The 14,841-nt window shown below is 39.3% G+C and overlaps 13 protein-coding genes across 13 annotated transcripts, besides 21 other annotated features; 1 reads left to right on the top strand and 12 right to left on the bottom strand. All coding sequences in view use genetic code 2, as the record gives it.

The window, feature by feature from the left end:
- Window positions 1–547: 547 nt before the first annotated feature.
- Window positions 548–613, top strand: a tRNA (tRNA-Pro).
- Window positions 613–681, bottom strand: a tRNA (tRNA-Thr).
- Window positions 682–685: 4 nt separating this feature from the next.
- CYTB (cytochrome b) lies at window positions 686–1,825 on the bottom strand. Its single transcript has one exon. The coding sequence runs from the start codon at window positions 1,823–1,825 to the stop codon at window positions 686–688; it is 1,140 nt and encodes a 379-aa protein (YP_002907386.1).
- A 4-nt stretch (window positions 1,826–1,829) lies between these two features.
- Window positions 1,830–1,898, top strand: a tRNA (tRNA-Glu).
- On the top strand, window positions 1,899–2,426 carry ND6 (NADH dehydrogenase subunit 6). Its single transcript has one exon. The coding sequence runs from the start codon at window positions 1,899–1,901 to the stop codon at window positions 2,424–2,426; it is 528 nt and encodes a 175-aa protein (YP_002907385.1).
- ND5 (NADH dehydrogenase subunit 5) lies at window positions 2,410–4,230 on the bottom strand. Its single transcript has one exon. It carries the CDS (start codon window positions 4,228–4,230, stop codon window positions 2,410–2,412), a length of 1,821 nt encoding a protein of 606 aa, YP_002907384.1.
- Window positions 4,231–4,301, bottom strand: a tRNA (tRNA-Leu).
- A 1-nt stretch (window position 4,302) lies between these two features.
- Window positions 4,303–4,362, bottom strand: a tRNA (tRNA-Ser).
- Window positions 4,363–4,432, bottom strand: a tRNA (tRNA-His).
- Window positions 4,433–5,810, bottom strand: ND4 (NADH dehydrogenase subunit 4). The gene has a single exon. A coding segment is annotated over exon 1 (1,378 nt).
- Window positions 5,804–6,100, bottom strand: ND4L (NADH dehydrogenase subunit 4L). Its single transcript has one exon. It carries the CDS (start codon window positions 6,098–6,100, stop codon window positions 5,804–5,806), a length of 297 nt encoding a protein of 98 aa, YP_002907382.1.
- Window positions 6,101–6,169, bottom strand: a tRNA (tRNA-Arg).
- A 1-nt stretch (window position 6,170) lies between these two features.
- ND3 (NADH dehydrogenase subunit 3) lies at window positions 6,171–6,516 on the bottom strand. Its single transcript has one exon. A coding segment is annotated over exon 1 (346 nt).
- Window positions 6,517–6,585, bottom strand: a tRNA (tRNA-Gly).
- A 3-nt stretch (window positions 6,586–6,588) lies between these two features.
- On the bottom strand, window positions 6,589–7,369 carry COX3 (cytochrome c oxidase subunit III). The gene has a single exon. A coding segment is annotated over exon 1 (781 nt).
- On the bottom strand, window positions 7,369–8,049 carry ATP6 (ATP synthase F0 subunit 6). The gene has a single exon. The coding sequence runs from the start codon at window positions 8,047–8,049 to the stop codon at window positions 7,369–7,371; it is 681 nt and encodes a 226-aa protein (YP_002907379.1).
- ATP8 (ATP synthase F0 subunit 8) lies at window positions 8,010–8,210 on the bottom strand. The gene has a single exon. The coding sequence runs from the start codon at window positions 8,208–8,210 to the stop codon at window positions 8,010–8,012; it is 201 nt and encodes a 66-aa protein (YP_002907378.1).
- Window position 8,211: 1 nt separating this feature from the next.
- Window positions 8,212–8,278, bottom strand: a tRNA (tRNA-Lys).
- Window positions 8,279–8,281: 3 nt separating this feature from the next.
- On the bottom strand, window positions 8,282–8,965 carry COX2 (cytochrome c oxidase subunit II). Its single transcript has one exon. It carries the CDS (start codon window positions 8,963–8,965, stop codon window positions 8,282–8,284), a length of 684 nt encoding a protein of 227 aa, YP_002907377.1.
- Window position 8,966: 1 nt separating this feature from the next.
- Window positions 8,967–9,035, bottom strand: a tRNA (tRNA-Asp).
- A 4-nt stretch (window positions 9,036–9,039) lies between these two features.
- Window positions 9,040–9,110, top strand: a tRNA (tRNA-Ser).
- Window positions 9,108–10,652, bottom strand: COX1 (cytochrome c oxidase subunit I). The gene has a single exon. It carries the CDS (start codon window positions 10,650–10,652, stop codon window positions 9,108–9,110), a length of 1,545 nt encoding a protein of 514 aa, YP_002907376.1.
- A 1-nt stretch (window position 10,653) lies between these two features.
- Window positions 10,654–10,721, top strand: a tRNA (tRNA-Tyr).
- Window positions 10,722–10,788, top strand: a tRNA (tRNA-Cys).
- A 32-nt stretch (window positions 10,789–10,820) lies between these two features.
- Window positions 10,821–10,893, top strand: a tRNA (tRNA-Asn).
- A 1-nt stretch (window position 10,894) lies between these two features.
- Window positions 10,895–10,963, top strand: a tRNA (tRNA-Ala).
- Window position 10,964: 1 nt separating this feature from the next.
- Window positions 10,965–11,031, bottom strand: a tRNA (tRNA-Trp).
- ND2 (NADH dehydrogenase subunit 2) lies at window positions 11,032–12,073 on the bottom strand. Its single transcript has one exon. A coding segment is annotated over exon 1 (1,042 nt).
- Window positions 12,074–12,142, bottom strand: a tRNA (tRNA-Met).
- A 2-nt stretch (window positions 12,143–12,144) lies between these two features.
- Window positions 12,145–12,216, top strand: a tRNA (tRNA-Gln).
- Window positions 12,214–12,282, bottom strand: a tRNA (tRNA-Ile).
- On the bottom strand, window positions 12,283–13,238 carry ND1 (NADH dehydrogenase subunit 1). Its single transcript has one exon. A coding segment is annotated over exon 1 (956 nt).
- Window positions 13,239–13,240: 2 nt separating this feature from the next.
- Window positions 13,241–13,315, bottom strand: a tRNA (tRNA-Leu).
- Window positions 13,316–14,841, bottom strand: part of an rRNA (l-rRNA) that runs on past the window's edge.

Here is a 14,841-nt window from a genome sequence, read left to right as displayed (position 1 = left end):
CCATCGAGATGTCTTATTTAAGAGGAAAGAATGGACCGTTTTAGATGAGATGGCCCTGAAGAAAGAACCAGATGCCTGGTAAAATTCATTGGATAGCGACCCCCACGGTTTATGGGCCCGGAGCGAGAAGAGGGATCCCTGCCTAGCGGGTTGCTGGTTTCACGCGGCATGGTAATTAAGCTCGTGATCTAATGGTAAGGAATATATAATAGATATACTATCAAGAATGAATTTGACATAATGTACTATGTACAGTCAATAATTATATGTATTATGTACTGCTATAGAGGTCATGTACTTGCTTATATGCATGGGGCATATAATTTAATGTACTATATACATATTATGTCTTTATTACATTAATGTTATGTACATTACTCCTTGCGTAGGTAATTCATTCTGTGGTCTGTGTATGGGCGTGTTATGTTAGCTAGTGGTGTTTGTAATATTTGGTTAGGGTGCAAATTCTGTGTTGAGTTATTGGGATTTTTGATAAATTTAATACTGATAAGGCTCTTTGTATTTATGGAACTATATTAATAGTGTTCAGGGAATAGTTTAAATAGAACTTCAGCTTTGGGGGTTGATGGTGAGACTGCAGTTTCTTCCTTGAGTCTTAGGGAGGTTAGTTGTTCTCCTTCTCTGGTTTACAAGACCAGTATATTAGATGTACTACAAAGACCTGTCTTCATTTTAGTAATTTGTTTTCGATTGTGCCGGCCGTTGGTATTAGCACTAGGATGAGGAGAAAGTATAGGACAGATGCTAGTTGTCCGATGGTGATATATGGGTGTTCGACTGGTTGTCCTCCAATTCATGTGAGTGTCAGTAGGTCTGCTACTAGGGCTCAGAATAGGCATTGGCTGAGTGGTCGGAATATTATGCTTCGTTGTTTGGAGGTGTGTAGTAGGGGGATTAGAGCAAGAATTAGGATAGAGAAGGCTAGGGCTAGTACTCCTCCTAGTTTGTTGGGGATTGATCGTAAGATTGCGTATGCAAATAAGAAGTATCACTCGGGTTTGATGTGAGGGGGTGTGTTGAGTGGATTGGCTGGGGTGTAGTTATCTGGGTCTCCGAGGAGGTCGGGTGCGAATAGTACTAGTAGTATTAGAGCTAGAATTAGTAAGAGGGCCCCTAAGATGTCCTTAATGGTATAGTAGGGGTGGAATGGGATTTTGTCTACGTCTGAGGAAATTCCTGTTGGGTTGTTGGAGCCTGTTTCGTGGAGGAATAGTAGGTGGACTATGGCAATTGCTATGATGATAAATGGAAGGATAAAATGGAAAGCGAAGAATCGGGTAAGGGTTGCTTTGTCTACTGAGAATCCGCCTCAGATTCATTCGACTAAATTTGTGCCGATGTATGGGATTGCTGATAAGAGGTTGGTGATGACTGTTGCTCCTCAGAATGATATTTGTCCTCATGGTAGGACGTATCCTATAAATGCTGTGGCTATTACTGTGAGCAGAAGGATTACTCCAATATTTCATGTTTCTAGAAAAGTGTAAGACCCGTAATATAAGCCTCGTCCTACGTGCATATATAAGCAGATAAAAAACATTGAAGCTCCGTTTGCGTGTATGTATCGGATGATTCAGCCGTAGTTCACGTCTCGGCAGATATGGGTAACAGAGGAGAATGCTGTTGTTGTGTCGGATGTGTAGTGTATTGCTAGGAATAGGCCTGTGAGGATTTGTAGGATTAGGCAGATTCCCAGGAGGGAACCGAAATTTCATCATGATGAAATGTTTGATGGGGCTGGAAGGTCGATGAATGCATTGTTTACAATTTTTATTAGTGGGTGGGACTTTCGAATGTTAGTCATTAGTGTTCTTGTAGTTGAATGACAACGATGGTTTTTCATATCATTAGTCATGGTTAGATTCCATGTAAGAATAATGATACTATACATTGTATTTATTCTAAGCGTTATTTTCGTGATAGGTTTTGTGGGGTTTTCTTCGAAACCTTCACCTATTTATGGGGGGTTAGGGTTAATTGTGAGTGGTGGGGTTGGCTGTGGAATTGTATTGAATTTTGGTGGATCCTTTTTGGGGTTGATGGTCTTTTTAATTTATTTGGGAGGTATGATGGTAGTTTTTGGTTATACAACGGCTATGGCTACAGAACAGTATCCTGAAATTTGGCTTTCTAATAAGGCTGTTTTAGGGGCATTTGTTACTGGCTTGTTGATGGAGTTCTTTATGGTCTATTATGTATTAAAGGATAAAGAAGTTGAGGTTGTGTTTGAGTTTAATGGTTTAGGGGATTGGGTGATTTATGATACAGGGGATTCTGGGTTCTTTAGTGAAGAGGCCATAGGGATTGCGGCTTTATACAGTTATGGTACCTGATTAGTTATTGTAACTGGGTGGTCTTTATTAATTGGTGTTGTGGTTATTATAGAAATTACTCGTGGAAATTAAATAAGATTATGCTGATAAGGATTGTGATTAAGAAGGAGAGGAAATATAGTTTGATCAGGCCTTTTTGGTTTGTGACCAGGGTAGATGCTTTTATTTGGGCGAGTGAGATGGTTTTTGGTAGGATGGCTTCTAGTCAGATTAGGTCTAGAAGGGAGGATGCTGATTTTTGGCTTATTGATAAATTTATGTATGGAGCTAGGCGATGTATAATTGTGGGGAAATACCCTAGCAAGGTTGAGAACTTGAAGGCGTTTGAGGGGTAGTGATATTTTAGATTTTTAGTTATATTACTGATTTCTAGGGCTAAGATGAAGCCTAGGATTGTAACAATTAGGGCTGTTGTTTTTAGGTAGTAGGGCATAGTTATTTGGGGAATTGTTGTTGGAGGGATATTGTTGGAAATGATGTATCCTGCGAAGAGGCTTCCAATTAGTAAGCGTTTGATAGAGTTGATCAGAAGGGGGTTGTTTTCGTTAATATTAACTAGGGTAGGGAATCGGGGTTGTCCTAGAAGTGCGAAAAAAATAATACGGGTGCTGTAAATAGCTGTGAAAGAGGTGGCAATTAATGTTATCAGAAGGGCTCAGGCGTTGGTATAAGACGTGTTGGCGGCTTCGATGATTAGGTCTTTGGAGTAGAATCCTGTGAGGAAGGGTATTCCTGTTAGTGCGAGACTGCCAACAATGAGGGCTGTTGTGGTGAATGGCATGGCTTTAAATAGGCCTCCTATTTTTCGAATATCTTGTTCGTCGTTTAGGCTGTGAATAATGGAACCGGAGCATATGAATAGTATAGCTTTGAAAAAGGCGTGGGTACAGATGTGGAGGAAAGCTAGGTAAGGTTGGTTAATGCCAATAGTTACTATTATAAGGCCCAGTTGACTGGATGTGGAGAAGGCGATGATTTTTTTAATGTCATTTTGGGTGAGGGCGCATATTGCTGTAAATAGTGTGGTAATGGCTCCTAAGCATAATGTAATAGATTGGATGTATTTATTGTTTTCTGTGAGGGGATAGAAACGGATTAGTAGGAAGATACCTGCTACCACTATTGTGCTTGAATGGAGTAGTGCTGAGACGGGAGTTGGGCCTTCTATTGCAGAGGGAAGTCACGGGTGGAGGCCAAATTGGGCGGATTTTCCGGTTGCAGCTAATGCTAGTCCAATCAAGGGTATGTTTGAGTCGCTTGGGTTTAGTATGAAGATCTGTTGGAGGTCTCAGGTATTGAGATTTGTTAGGAACCATGCTATTGCTAAAATGAAACCAATGTCGCCGATGCGGTTATATAAGATTGCTTGTAGGGCTGCTGTGTTTGCATCTGCTCGTCCGTATCATCATCCGATGAGTAGAAATGATATGATTCCGACGCCTTCTCAGCCAATGAATAGCTGGAAGAGGTTGTTTGCGGTTACAAGGATGAGCATAGTAATGAGGAATAGGAGTAGATATTTGAAGAATTTGTTAATATTGGGGTCTGAGTATATATATCATATTGAGAATTCTATAATAGATCATGTGACGAATAGTGCTACTGGGATAAATATTATTGAGAAATAGTCTATTTTAAAGCTGAGGGATAATTTAAGAGTTTGGATGGTTAGTCAGTGTCAGTTTGAAATAATTAGTTCTTGGCCTGAGTGGATAAATATTATTGTGGGAATTATGCTGGTAATGAAGGCGTATGAGATAGCTGTTTTTACGTAGAGTGGGTAGTTGGAAGGTTTGTAGGTGTTAAAGCTTATTATTATAATGGGTATAGTTAGTAAGAGTAAAGTAACTAGTGAGAGTGAGGAGAATATGTTTATTACTTTTATTTGGAGTTGCACCAATTTTTTGGTTCCTAAGACCAACGGATAAACTACTATCCTTTAAAAGTTCGAAAAAGCCATACTATTAGATATGGGAGCATAGAATTAGCAGTTCTTGCATACTTTTTCGGTAAATAAGAAGGTAATGAGTTTCTATTGTTAGATTCACAATCTAATGTTTTTGTTAAACTATATTTACAGTATAGAGGTCCTAGAATAATTTTTGGGTTTAGGGTTAGGAGTAGTAGGGGTAGGATGTGTAATGATATGAGTGCATTTTCCCGTGTAAAGGAAGGCGAGATATTATTAATGTGGTAGGTATATTTTCCTCGTTGGGTTATAATTAGCATGTATAGAGAATATAGGGCGGTGATTACTATATTTACTCCTATTAGAATAATTGTAATGTTAGATCATGAAAAGGTTGACATTACTACAAATAGTTCTCCAATTAAGTTGATTGTTGGGGGTAGAGCTAAGTTGGTTAGACTTGCTAGTAGTCATCAGGTGGCTATTAGTGGAAGGAGCGTTTGTAGGCCTCGAGCTAGAATTATGGTTCGGCTGTGGATTCGTTCGTAGTTTGAGTTTGCTAGACAGAAAAGTATGGAGGATGTGAGGCCGTGGGCAATCATAAGGGCGGTTGCTCCTATGTAGCTTCAAGGTGTCTGGATAAGGATGGCTACGATAACGAGTGCTATGTGGCTTACAGAGGAGTATGCGATGAGTGATTTTAGGTCCGTTTGACGGAGGCAGATTGAGCTGGTTATAATTATGCCTCATAGGGAGAGTATAATGAATGGGTATGCTATAAAGTCGGTCATAGGGTTTAGAATTAGTGTGATTCGTAGCATACCGTACCCCCCTAGTTTTAGTAGAACTGCTGCAAGGACTATGGAGCCTGCGATGGGGGCTTCTACGTGAGCTTTAGGTAGTCAAAGGTGGAGGCCATATAGTGGTATTTTTACTATGAAAGCTATTATACATGCTAGTCATATGAAGACATTAGATCAAGAGTTATGAACAGGTTGTACTCAGTACTGTAATATTAGGAAATTTAGGGATCCTACTGTGTTTTGGATATAAATTAGTGCGACTAATAGGGGTAGGGAGCCAGCTAGTGTATAGAATAGGAAATAGAGTCCGGCGTTTAGGCGTTCTGTTTGGTTTCCTCATCGGGTAATAATAATGAGTGTTGGGACTAGTGTTGCTTCAAATAGAATATAAAATAAGATTAGTTCCATGGCGGTAAAGGTTATAATTAGGAATAGTTGTAGTGAGATCAGCATAGTAATAAATAGTTTTTTTCGGGTTAGGTTTTCTTTTGATAGATGATGTTGGCTAGCTATTAGTATTAGAGGGAGGAGCCATATGGTTAAAATTAGTAGTGGAGTGGATAGGGAGTCGGAGAAAAATAGTAGTGAAAAATTAAGGCTGTTGTCGCCAAACTGGTTTATGAGGAGGAGGCTTGTAAAGCTAATTAGAAGGCTGTGTGCTGTGGAGTTAACCCAAATTATATTATTTTTTGATAACCAGGTTAGGGGTATAAGTATAATTGTTGGAATAATGTATTTTAGCATTGGAGTAAGTTGAGGTTTTGTACATAATCAGTACCATATGTATTTGATACTATTACTAGTAGAGATAGACCTAGGGCTGCTTCACAGGCTGCGAAGACTAGTAGGATAATAGGTATTATGCTAGCTAATGTAAAATGTGAGTTGAGGATTGTTAGGGCTGCTATAACGAATAGGGATAGCATTATTCCTTCTAAGCATAGAAGGGAGGATATTAGGTGGGATCGGTATATTAGTAGTCCTACAAGAGATACTGTGAATGCTATTATAATGTTTATGTATACTATAGACATTTGGTAATTATGAATTAAATCATAATCTAATGAGTCGAAATCATTTATTTTATTTTAAACTAAGTACCATATTCGGTTCACTCTAGTCCTTTTTGAGTTCACTCATAGGCTAGGCTTACAGCTAGGAGGATAATTAGGAAGAGGGCTATGGTAAGCATTGTGTTTAGATTTGCTGTTTGTGAGGCTCATGGCAGTGGTAGGAGGAGTGCAATTTCTAGGTCAAATAAGAGGAATGTGATGGCTACCAGAAAGAATTTTATAGAGAAGGGAAGGCGGGCTGATCCTATGGGGTCAAATCCACATTCGTATGGGCTTGTTTTCTCAGAGTATACATTTAGTTGGGGAAGTCAGAATGCGATGATGACGAGTAGGGTGGCTAGTGTAAAATTGGTCAGGAGGGCTAGTATTAAATTTATTATTCTTTTTCGGACTAGACCGAAACTAGCTGATTGGAAGTCAGCTGTACTAGTTAATACTAAAAGAATAGGAGCCTCATCAATAGATAGAAACATAGAGGAAAAGTCAGACTACGTCTACGAAATGTCAGTATCAGGCAGCGGCTTCAAAGCCGAAGTGGTGGTTAGAAGTAAAATGAAATTTTAATTGGCGGAAGAAGCAGACAATTAAGAAGGTGGACCCAATGATGACGTGGAGGCCGTGGAAGCCTGTGGCTACAAAAAAAGTTGAGCCGTAAACTCCGTCGGAGATAGTAAAAGGTGCTTCATAGTATTCTGAGGCTTGTAGTAGTGTGAAGTAGACTCCTAATGTGATGGTGATAAATAGGGCTTGTAATATATGCTTTCGGTCCCCTTCTATTAAACTATGATGGGCTCAGGTAATAGAAACTCCGGAAGCCAATAGGACAGAGGTGTTGAGCAGTGGGACTTCTAGGGGGTTTAGTGGGTGAATGCCTGTTGGGGGTCAGCAGCCGCCTAGTTCAGGGGTGGGGGCGAGGCTTGAGTGGTAGAAAGCTCAGAAAAATCCGGTAAAGAATAGTACTTCGGAGATAATAAAAAGAATTATTCCATAACGGAGGCCTTTTTGGACAGCTGGGGTATGGTGCCCTTGGAAGGTGCTTTCTCGGATAACATCTCGTCATCATTGGTATATTGTTAGTATATTTGTTGTTAGGCCAATTATTAGCAGGGTCATTGAGTTAAAGTGAAATCACATGGTTAGGCCGGATGTTATTAAGAGGGCAGACAAAGCTCCTGTAAGAGGTCAAGGGCTTGGGTTTACTATATGATAAGCATGAGTTTGGTGTGTCATTATGTGTTGTCATGCAGATATAGGCTGACTAGGAGAGTGAATACATAGGCTTGGATTATAGCTACTGCAAACTCTAGAATTGTTAGTAGGATTAGAATGGTGAATGTAATTAGAGCTGTTGTAGTGCTAATGCTTATTAGTGCAAGTGTAGCTCCTCCGATTAGGTGAATTAATAGGTGTCCTGCAGTGATGTTAGCTGTTAACCGCACGGCGAGGGCTATAGGTTGAATAAAAAGGCTGATAGTTTCAATAATTACTAGTATTGGGATTAGTGGAGTGGGTGTTCCTTGTGGTAAGAAATGGGCAAGTGATGCTTTAGTTTTATTGCGGAATCCTGTAATTACGGCTCCTGCTCACAGGGGGATGGCTATGCCTAGGTTTATTGATAGTTGTGTTGTTGGTGTGAATGAATGGGGTAATAGGCCTAGTAGGTTTGTTGATCCAATAAATAGGATCAGAGATATTAATATTAATGTTCATGTTTGTCCTTTAGAATTGTGGATACTCATTATTTGTTTTGATACAAGTTGAAGTATTCATTGTTGGAGGGTTACAAAGCGATTGCTTACTAGTCGGTTTGATGTTGGGAATAGTAGGCTTGGGAATAGTACGATAAGGGTTACGAGAGGGAGACCTAAAATTACAGGGGTAATAAAAGAGGTAAATAAATTTTCGTTCATTTTGTTTCTCAAGGGGTGTTTTGTTTTAATATTTTTGTTGGTGTCAGTTCTGGATTGTGATAAAAGTTGTGTTTTGAAACTTTTAGTTGAAAGATGATAAAAAGGGTCAAGAATATTGATAAGATCATTGTCAGTCATGTTGACGTGTCTAGTTGCGGCATGTCACCAAGGAGAGTATATGGCTCTCAATCTCTAACTTAAAAGGTTAGTGCTATATAGCTTCTTAGTGATTTTATAATATTGACGCAGATCATTTTTCAAAGTACTTTAGTGGGACTAACTCAAGGACAATGGGTATGAAACTGTGGTTTGACCCGCAAATTTCTGAGCATTGACCGTAATATAAGCCTGGACGGGACGATATAAGGGTTGTTTGGTTTAGACGGCCTGGGATTGCGTCTGTTTTTAGTCCTAGAGAGGGCACAGCTCATGAGTGTAATACGTCTTCAGAGGAGACTAACATTCGGATTGTTATTTCTATTGGTAGTACAACTCGATTATCGACTTCTAATAGTCGTAGCTCCCCTGGCTTTAATTCTGATGTTGGAATTATGTAGGAGTCGAAGCTTAAGTCCTCATAATCTGTATACTCATAGCTTCAGTATCACTGATGTCCTATGGTTTTTACTGTAAGAGATGGGTTATTGATTTCATCTATTATGTATAGAATTCGTAAAGAAGGAAGAGCAATTAGAATTAAGATGATGGCGGGCAGAATGGTTCAGATTGTCTCTACTTCTTGTGCATCTATCGTGCTTGTATGGGTCAGCTTTGTCGTTAGTATTAGTGAAATAATGTAAAGTACTAATGAGCTAATTAAGAAGACAATTATTAGCGTGTGGTCATGAAAGTGAAGTAGTTCTTCTATGATTGGTGATGTTGCATCTTGGAATCCTAGTTGTATGGGATATGCCATATGAGGTGTACAGGACTTTCACTTGTAACTTAACTTTGACAAAATTATATAATGTTTTACTAACACCTCGTTTATTGAGAGAGACATAGAGGTTATGATGTTGGCTTGAAACCAATAGTAGGGGGTTCGATTCCTTCCTTTCTTATTTTAGGTTAACATAGGCGGGTTCTTCAAATGTGTGATATGGTGGAGGGCATCCGTTTAATCATTCTAGATTTGTCGTGGTTAAGTCTACAGTCAAGACTTCTCGTTTAGATGCAAATGCTTCTCAGATGATGAAAACTATTAGTATAACTGCTGTTAGGGAAATGAATGAGCCTATTGATGAGATAGTATTTCATATTGTGTATGCATCTGGGTAGTCGGAGTATCGTCGAGGCATGCCAGATAGTCCTAGAAAGTGTTGTGGGAAGAAGGTTATATTGACGCCTACAAATATAATTGCGAAGTGGATTTTGGCTCATGTATCGTTGAGAGTATAACCTGAGAATAGTGGGAATCAATGAACAAATCCCCCTATAATAGCAAATACAGCTCCTATTGATAAAACATAGTGGAAATGTGCGACAACGTAGTATGTGTCGTGAAGAACAATATCGAGGGAAGAGTTGGCTAAGACAATTCCAGTTAAACCCCCTACTGTAAATAAGAAAATAAAGCCTAGGGCTCACATTATAGCAGGAGACCATTTGATATTACCTCCATGAAGTGTTGCCAATCAGCTGAAGACTTTTACCCCGGTTGGAATAGCAATAATTATAGTGGCTGATGTGAAGTAGGCTCGTGTGTCGACGTCTATTCCGACAGTGAATATATGGTGGGCTCATACGATGAAACCTAGAAATCCGATTGACATTATAGCCCAAACTATTCCCATATATCCGAATGGTTCTTTTTTTCCTGAGTAGTAGGTCACGATATGAGAGATTATTCCAAACCCAGGTAAGATTAAAATATAGACTTCGGGGTGTCCAAAGAATCAGAATAAGTGTTGATATAGAATAGGGTCTCCTCCTCCTGCCGGGTCGAAGAAGGTTGTATTTAGGTTCCGGTCTGTTAATAGCATTGTGATGCCGGCTGCTAATACAGGGAGCGAGAGTAGTAGTAGTACGGCGGTAATTATTACGGATCATACGAACAGAGGGGTTTGGTATTGTGACATTGCGGGGGGCTTTATGTTGATAATTGTTGTAATGAAGTTGATGGCTCCTAAAATTGAGGAAACTCCTGCTAAGTGTAAAGAGAAAATGGTTAGATCTACTGAAGCTCCTGCATGGGCTAGGTTGCCTGCTAAGGGAGGGTACACGGTTCAGCCTGTTCCTGCCCCAGCTTCAACTATAGAGGATGCGAGGAGTAGTAGGAATGAGGGAGGGAGGAGTCAGAAGCTTATATTATTTATTCGGGGAAATGCTATATCGGGAGCACCAATTATTAGGGGAACAAGTCAGTTACCGAATCCTCCAATTATGATTGGTATTACTATGAAGAAGATTATTACAAATGCGTGTGCGGTTACAACTACGTTGTAGATTTGGTCGTCTCCGAGCAGAGTTCCGGGTTGGCCTAATTCAGCGCGAATTAGAAGGCTTAGAGCTGTTCCTACTATACCGGCCCAAGCACCAAATAGTAGATAAAGGGTACCAATATCTTTATGGTTGGTTGAGAATAGTCAGCGGTTAATGAACATGGGTAAAATGGCTGAGCAAAGCATTAGACTGTAAATCTAAAGATAGAGGTTTGACTCCTCTTTTTACCAAGCCCTGTGGTGAATTTACACGTTGAATTGCAAATTCAGAGAAGCAGCTTCAATTCTGCCGGGGCTTCTCCCGCCTTTTTTTTCTTGCGGCGGGAGAAGTAGATTGAAGCCAGTTAGCTAGGGTGTTTAGCTGTTAACTAAAGTTTCGTGGGGGTGGAGCCCACCAGTCTAGTGAGGATTTAGCTTAATTAAAGTGGTTGATTTGCATTCAATTGATGTAAGGTGTAGTCTTGCAATCCTTATCAGGAATTAAGTAAATTGTACTTGCTTAGGGCTTTGAAGGCTCTTGGTCTGTTTAACCTAAATTCCTATTCTAACACTGATAGTATTGGCGTGAGTGGTAATATTATGGTAGATAATACGACTATTGTTGGTAGAAAAGTTATTTTTTTCATAAGGGGAAATTGTCATTTTATTTTTATGTTGTTTGTGGAGGGAAATATTGTTAGTGTGGTAGAATACGTGAGTCGTATATAAAAATATAAGTTTAGTAGAGCTGTGATTGCTATGAAAGTGGGTAGAATGATGCTGTTATTTTTTGTTATCTCTTGGATGATTATTCATTTTGGTATAAACCCAGATAGGGGAGGGAGTCCTCCTATGGATAGGAGAGTGGCAAGAATTAGGACGGTTATAATGGGTGTTTTATTTCATGTGTGTGATAATGACAGGGTAGTGGTGGTGGAATTGGCTATAAATATGGTAAATATGGTGGAAGTTATAATGATATAGATAATTAAGTTTAGCAATGTTATGGTGGGGTTATATGGTAGTACTGCTGTTATTCAGCCTATATGAGCGATTGATGAGTAGGCTATGATTTTTCGGAGTTGTGTTTGGTTTAGTCCCCCTCAGCCTCCAATTAGGATTGATAAAACTGATAGGGTTAGAATTAAGTTTAGGTTAATTGATGGGAAGATTTGGTAAAGTACAGATATAGGTGCTAGTTTTTGTCATGTCAGTAGGATAAGGCCTGAGGATAGGGGGATGCCCTGTGTTACTTCTGGGACTCAGAAGTGAAATGGGGCTATTCCTAGTTTTATAGCTAGGGCTATCGTTATAAGTATTGAGGCTATTGGGTTAAATAGTTTTATTACGGTTCATTGGCCTGAGAATATTAGGTTAATGATGACGGCTATTATTAGTAGTATTGAGGCTGTTGATTGAGTCAAAAAATATTTAGTTGATGCTTCTGTAGCTCGTGGGTTGTGATTTTTTATTATGATGGGGATGATGGCGAGTATATTTATTTCAAACCCGATTCAGACAAGTAGTCAGTGAGAACTGATTATGACAATAATAGTTCCTAGTATAATGGTTAGTAGAATAATAATAAAGATAATTGGGTTTATTAGTACGGGAAGGATATAAACCAACATTTTCGGGGTATGGGCCCGATAGCTTAATTAGCTGACCTTACTAATAGAATTTGGTGTAATTGGGAGCACGAAGAGTTTTGGATTCTTAGGAGTAGGTTCGATTCCTATAGTTCTAGAAATAAGAGGGTTTGAACCTCTATTATTTACTCTATCAAAGTAACTCTTTTGTCAGACATATTTCTTATGTTTGTGGTGGGATGCCTGATGTAAGGATGGGTAGGGATACGTGTCACATGCACAGGGCTAGTGTCAGAGGTAGAAAATTTTTTCATAGTAAGTGTATTAGTTGGTCATAGCGAAATCGAGGGTAGGATGCTCGGATTCATAGGAAGGATATTGTGAGCAGTAGGGATTTAATGGTAAAATTGATTGTGTAGAGTTCTGGTATGTGTGGATTGTGGGATGTTCCTAGGAATAAAATTGCTGTAAAGATATTTATTATGATAATATTTGCGTACTCTGCTATGAAGAAGAGGGCAAATGGTCCTGCTGCATATTCTACGTTGAAGCCCGAGACTAGCTCTGATTCTCCTTCAGTTAAATCAAATGGAGCTCGGTTTGTTTCTGCTAGTGTTGAGATAAATCATATTATTGCTAGAGGCCATGCTGGGAGGATTAACCATATTTGTTCTTGTGTAGTAATTAATGTGGAGAGGGTAAAGGACCCACTTATTAGGAGTACTGATAACAGGATAATTGCTAGCGTTACTTCGTATGAGATTGTTTGTGCTACTGCTCGTAGGGCTCCGATTAGTGCGTATTTTGAGTTGGAAGCTCAGCCTGATCAGAGAATGGAGTATACGGCTAGGCTTGATATGGCTAGTATAAATAGGACTCCTAGGTTTATGTTGATAAGAGGATAGGGTATTGGTAGGGGAATTCACATGGTTAAGGCTAGGCCTAAAGCTATGATAGGTGCTAGGATAAATATTGAGGCTGAAGATGTAGCGGGTCGTAGTGGTTCTTTAATGAAAAGTTTGATTGCATCGGCGATGGGTTGAAGTAGGCCATATGGACCTACGACATTTGGACCTTTTCGGAGTTGTATATAGCCTAGAACTTTTCGTTCCACTAACGTAAGGAATGCTACGGCCAATAGGATGGGAATAATTAGTATTAAGATGTTAATTATGAACATTTTGTTAAGGAGAGGATTTGAATCTCTGGATATAAAAGTTTAAGTTTTATGCAATTACCGGGCTCTGCCACCTTAACTAAGCCCTGTTCTAGGGCAGGGTTTTGTGTTGTCAGTTGAGATGTTATCATTGGTTGTCTTAAGGCGCTTGATTTAAAGTTGGCCTTATTTCTCTTGTCCTTTCGTACTGGGAGAAATACGTAATAGATAGAAACCGACCTGGATTACTCCGGTCTGAACTCAGATCACGTAGGACTTTAATCGTTGAACAAACGAACCTTTGATAGCGGTTGCACCATCAGGATGTCCTGATCCAACATCGAGGTCGTAAACCCTATTGTCGATATGGACTCTTGAATAGGATTGCGCTGTTATCCCTAGGGTAACTTGTTCCGTTGATCAAGTTTTTGGATCAATGAGCGATAGAGTGATTTGACTTGTGGGTCTAGTCTTTAAAATCGCTCGGAGGATTTTTTATTCTCCGAGGTCACCCCAACCGAAACTACCAACTCATGGAGATTGTTGTTATTCCTTAATGGTTAAATCTATTCTCTTTGGGTTGGTTAGTTAAAGCTCCATAGGGTCTTCTCGTCTTATTTGTGCATTCCCGCCTCTTCACGGGAAGGTCAATTTCACTGATTGGAAGTAAGAGACAGTAAAACCCTCGTGCGGCCATTCATACAAGTCCTTATTTAGAGAACAAATGATTATGCTACCTTTGCACGGTCAGGATACCGCGGCCGTTAAACAGTTGTCACTGGGCAGGCAATGCCTCCAATACTGGGAATGCTGGAGGTGATGTTTTTGGTAAACAGGCGGGGTTTGTGTTTGCCGAGTTCCTTTTACTTCTTTTAATCTTTCCTTAGATGCACTCCTGTGTTGGGTTAACAGTATAATCAATAAATTGTTTATTGTTGGATTATTTTTATTGACTGTTAGTGGTCAGAGTATTATCAGGCACTGACTTAGACTTATGCAAGGAGAAAATTTTTCTTGTTACTCATATTAACATTATTGCTTCTATTCTATAATAGATTAGTCCAGTATTGGGGCTAGGAGTTAATCATTTGTTGTTGGAATCTGTTTAATTTTTGTTGTTGAGCTTTAACGCTTTCTTAATTGATGGCTGCTTTTAGGCCTACTATGGTAGTGTTAAATTTTACTCTCTAGTCAAGGTTGTATCCGTTTCTAAAAGGCTGTACCTTTTTAGACTAACTTTTAAAGCTACAGTGGGGTTTATTTGAATTTTTGGTATCTTTAAAGCTGAACTTAGATTCATTTTCTGGACAACCAGCTATCACCAGGCTCGTTAGGCATGTCACCTCTACTTACAAATCTTCTCACTATTTTGCCACATAGATGAGTTAGTTCTTGGTAAACTGTTTGTGAGTAGCTCGTCTGGTTTCGGGCTGCTTAGCTAAAATTCATTTTGTTAAGTCTTATACTAGTTAATTCATTATGCAAAAGGTACAAGGGGTAATCTTTGCTTTTTTATACTTTTAGTTTTTTTCTTTCATCGTTCCCTTGCGGTACTTTCTCTATAGCGCCGTACTTAGATTTCTATCTCCTATACTTTAAATTGGGATTAAATGTTTTGTTTTATTCT

Source organism: Bos javanicus, mitochondrion (genome assembly GCF_032452875.1).
Source record: "Bos javanicus mitochondrion, complete genome".
Classification (NCBI taxonomy): Eukaryota; Metazoa; Chordata; class Mammalia; order Artiodactyla; family Bovidae; genus Bos; species Bos javanicus.
This window is presented reverse-complemented; position numbering and strand designations above follow the sequence as displayed.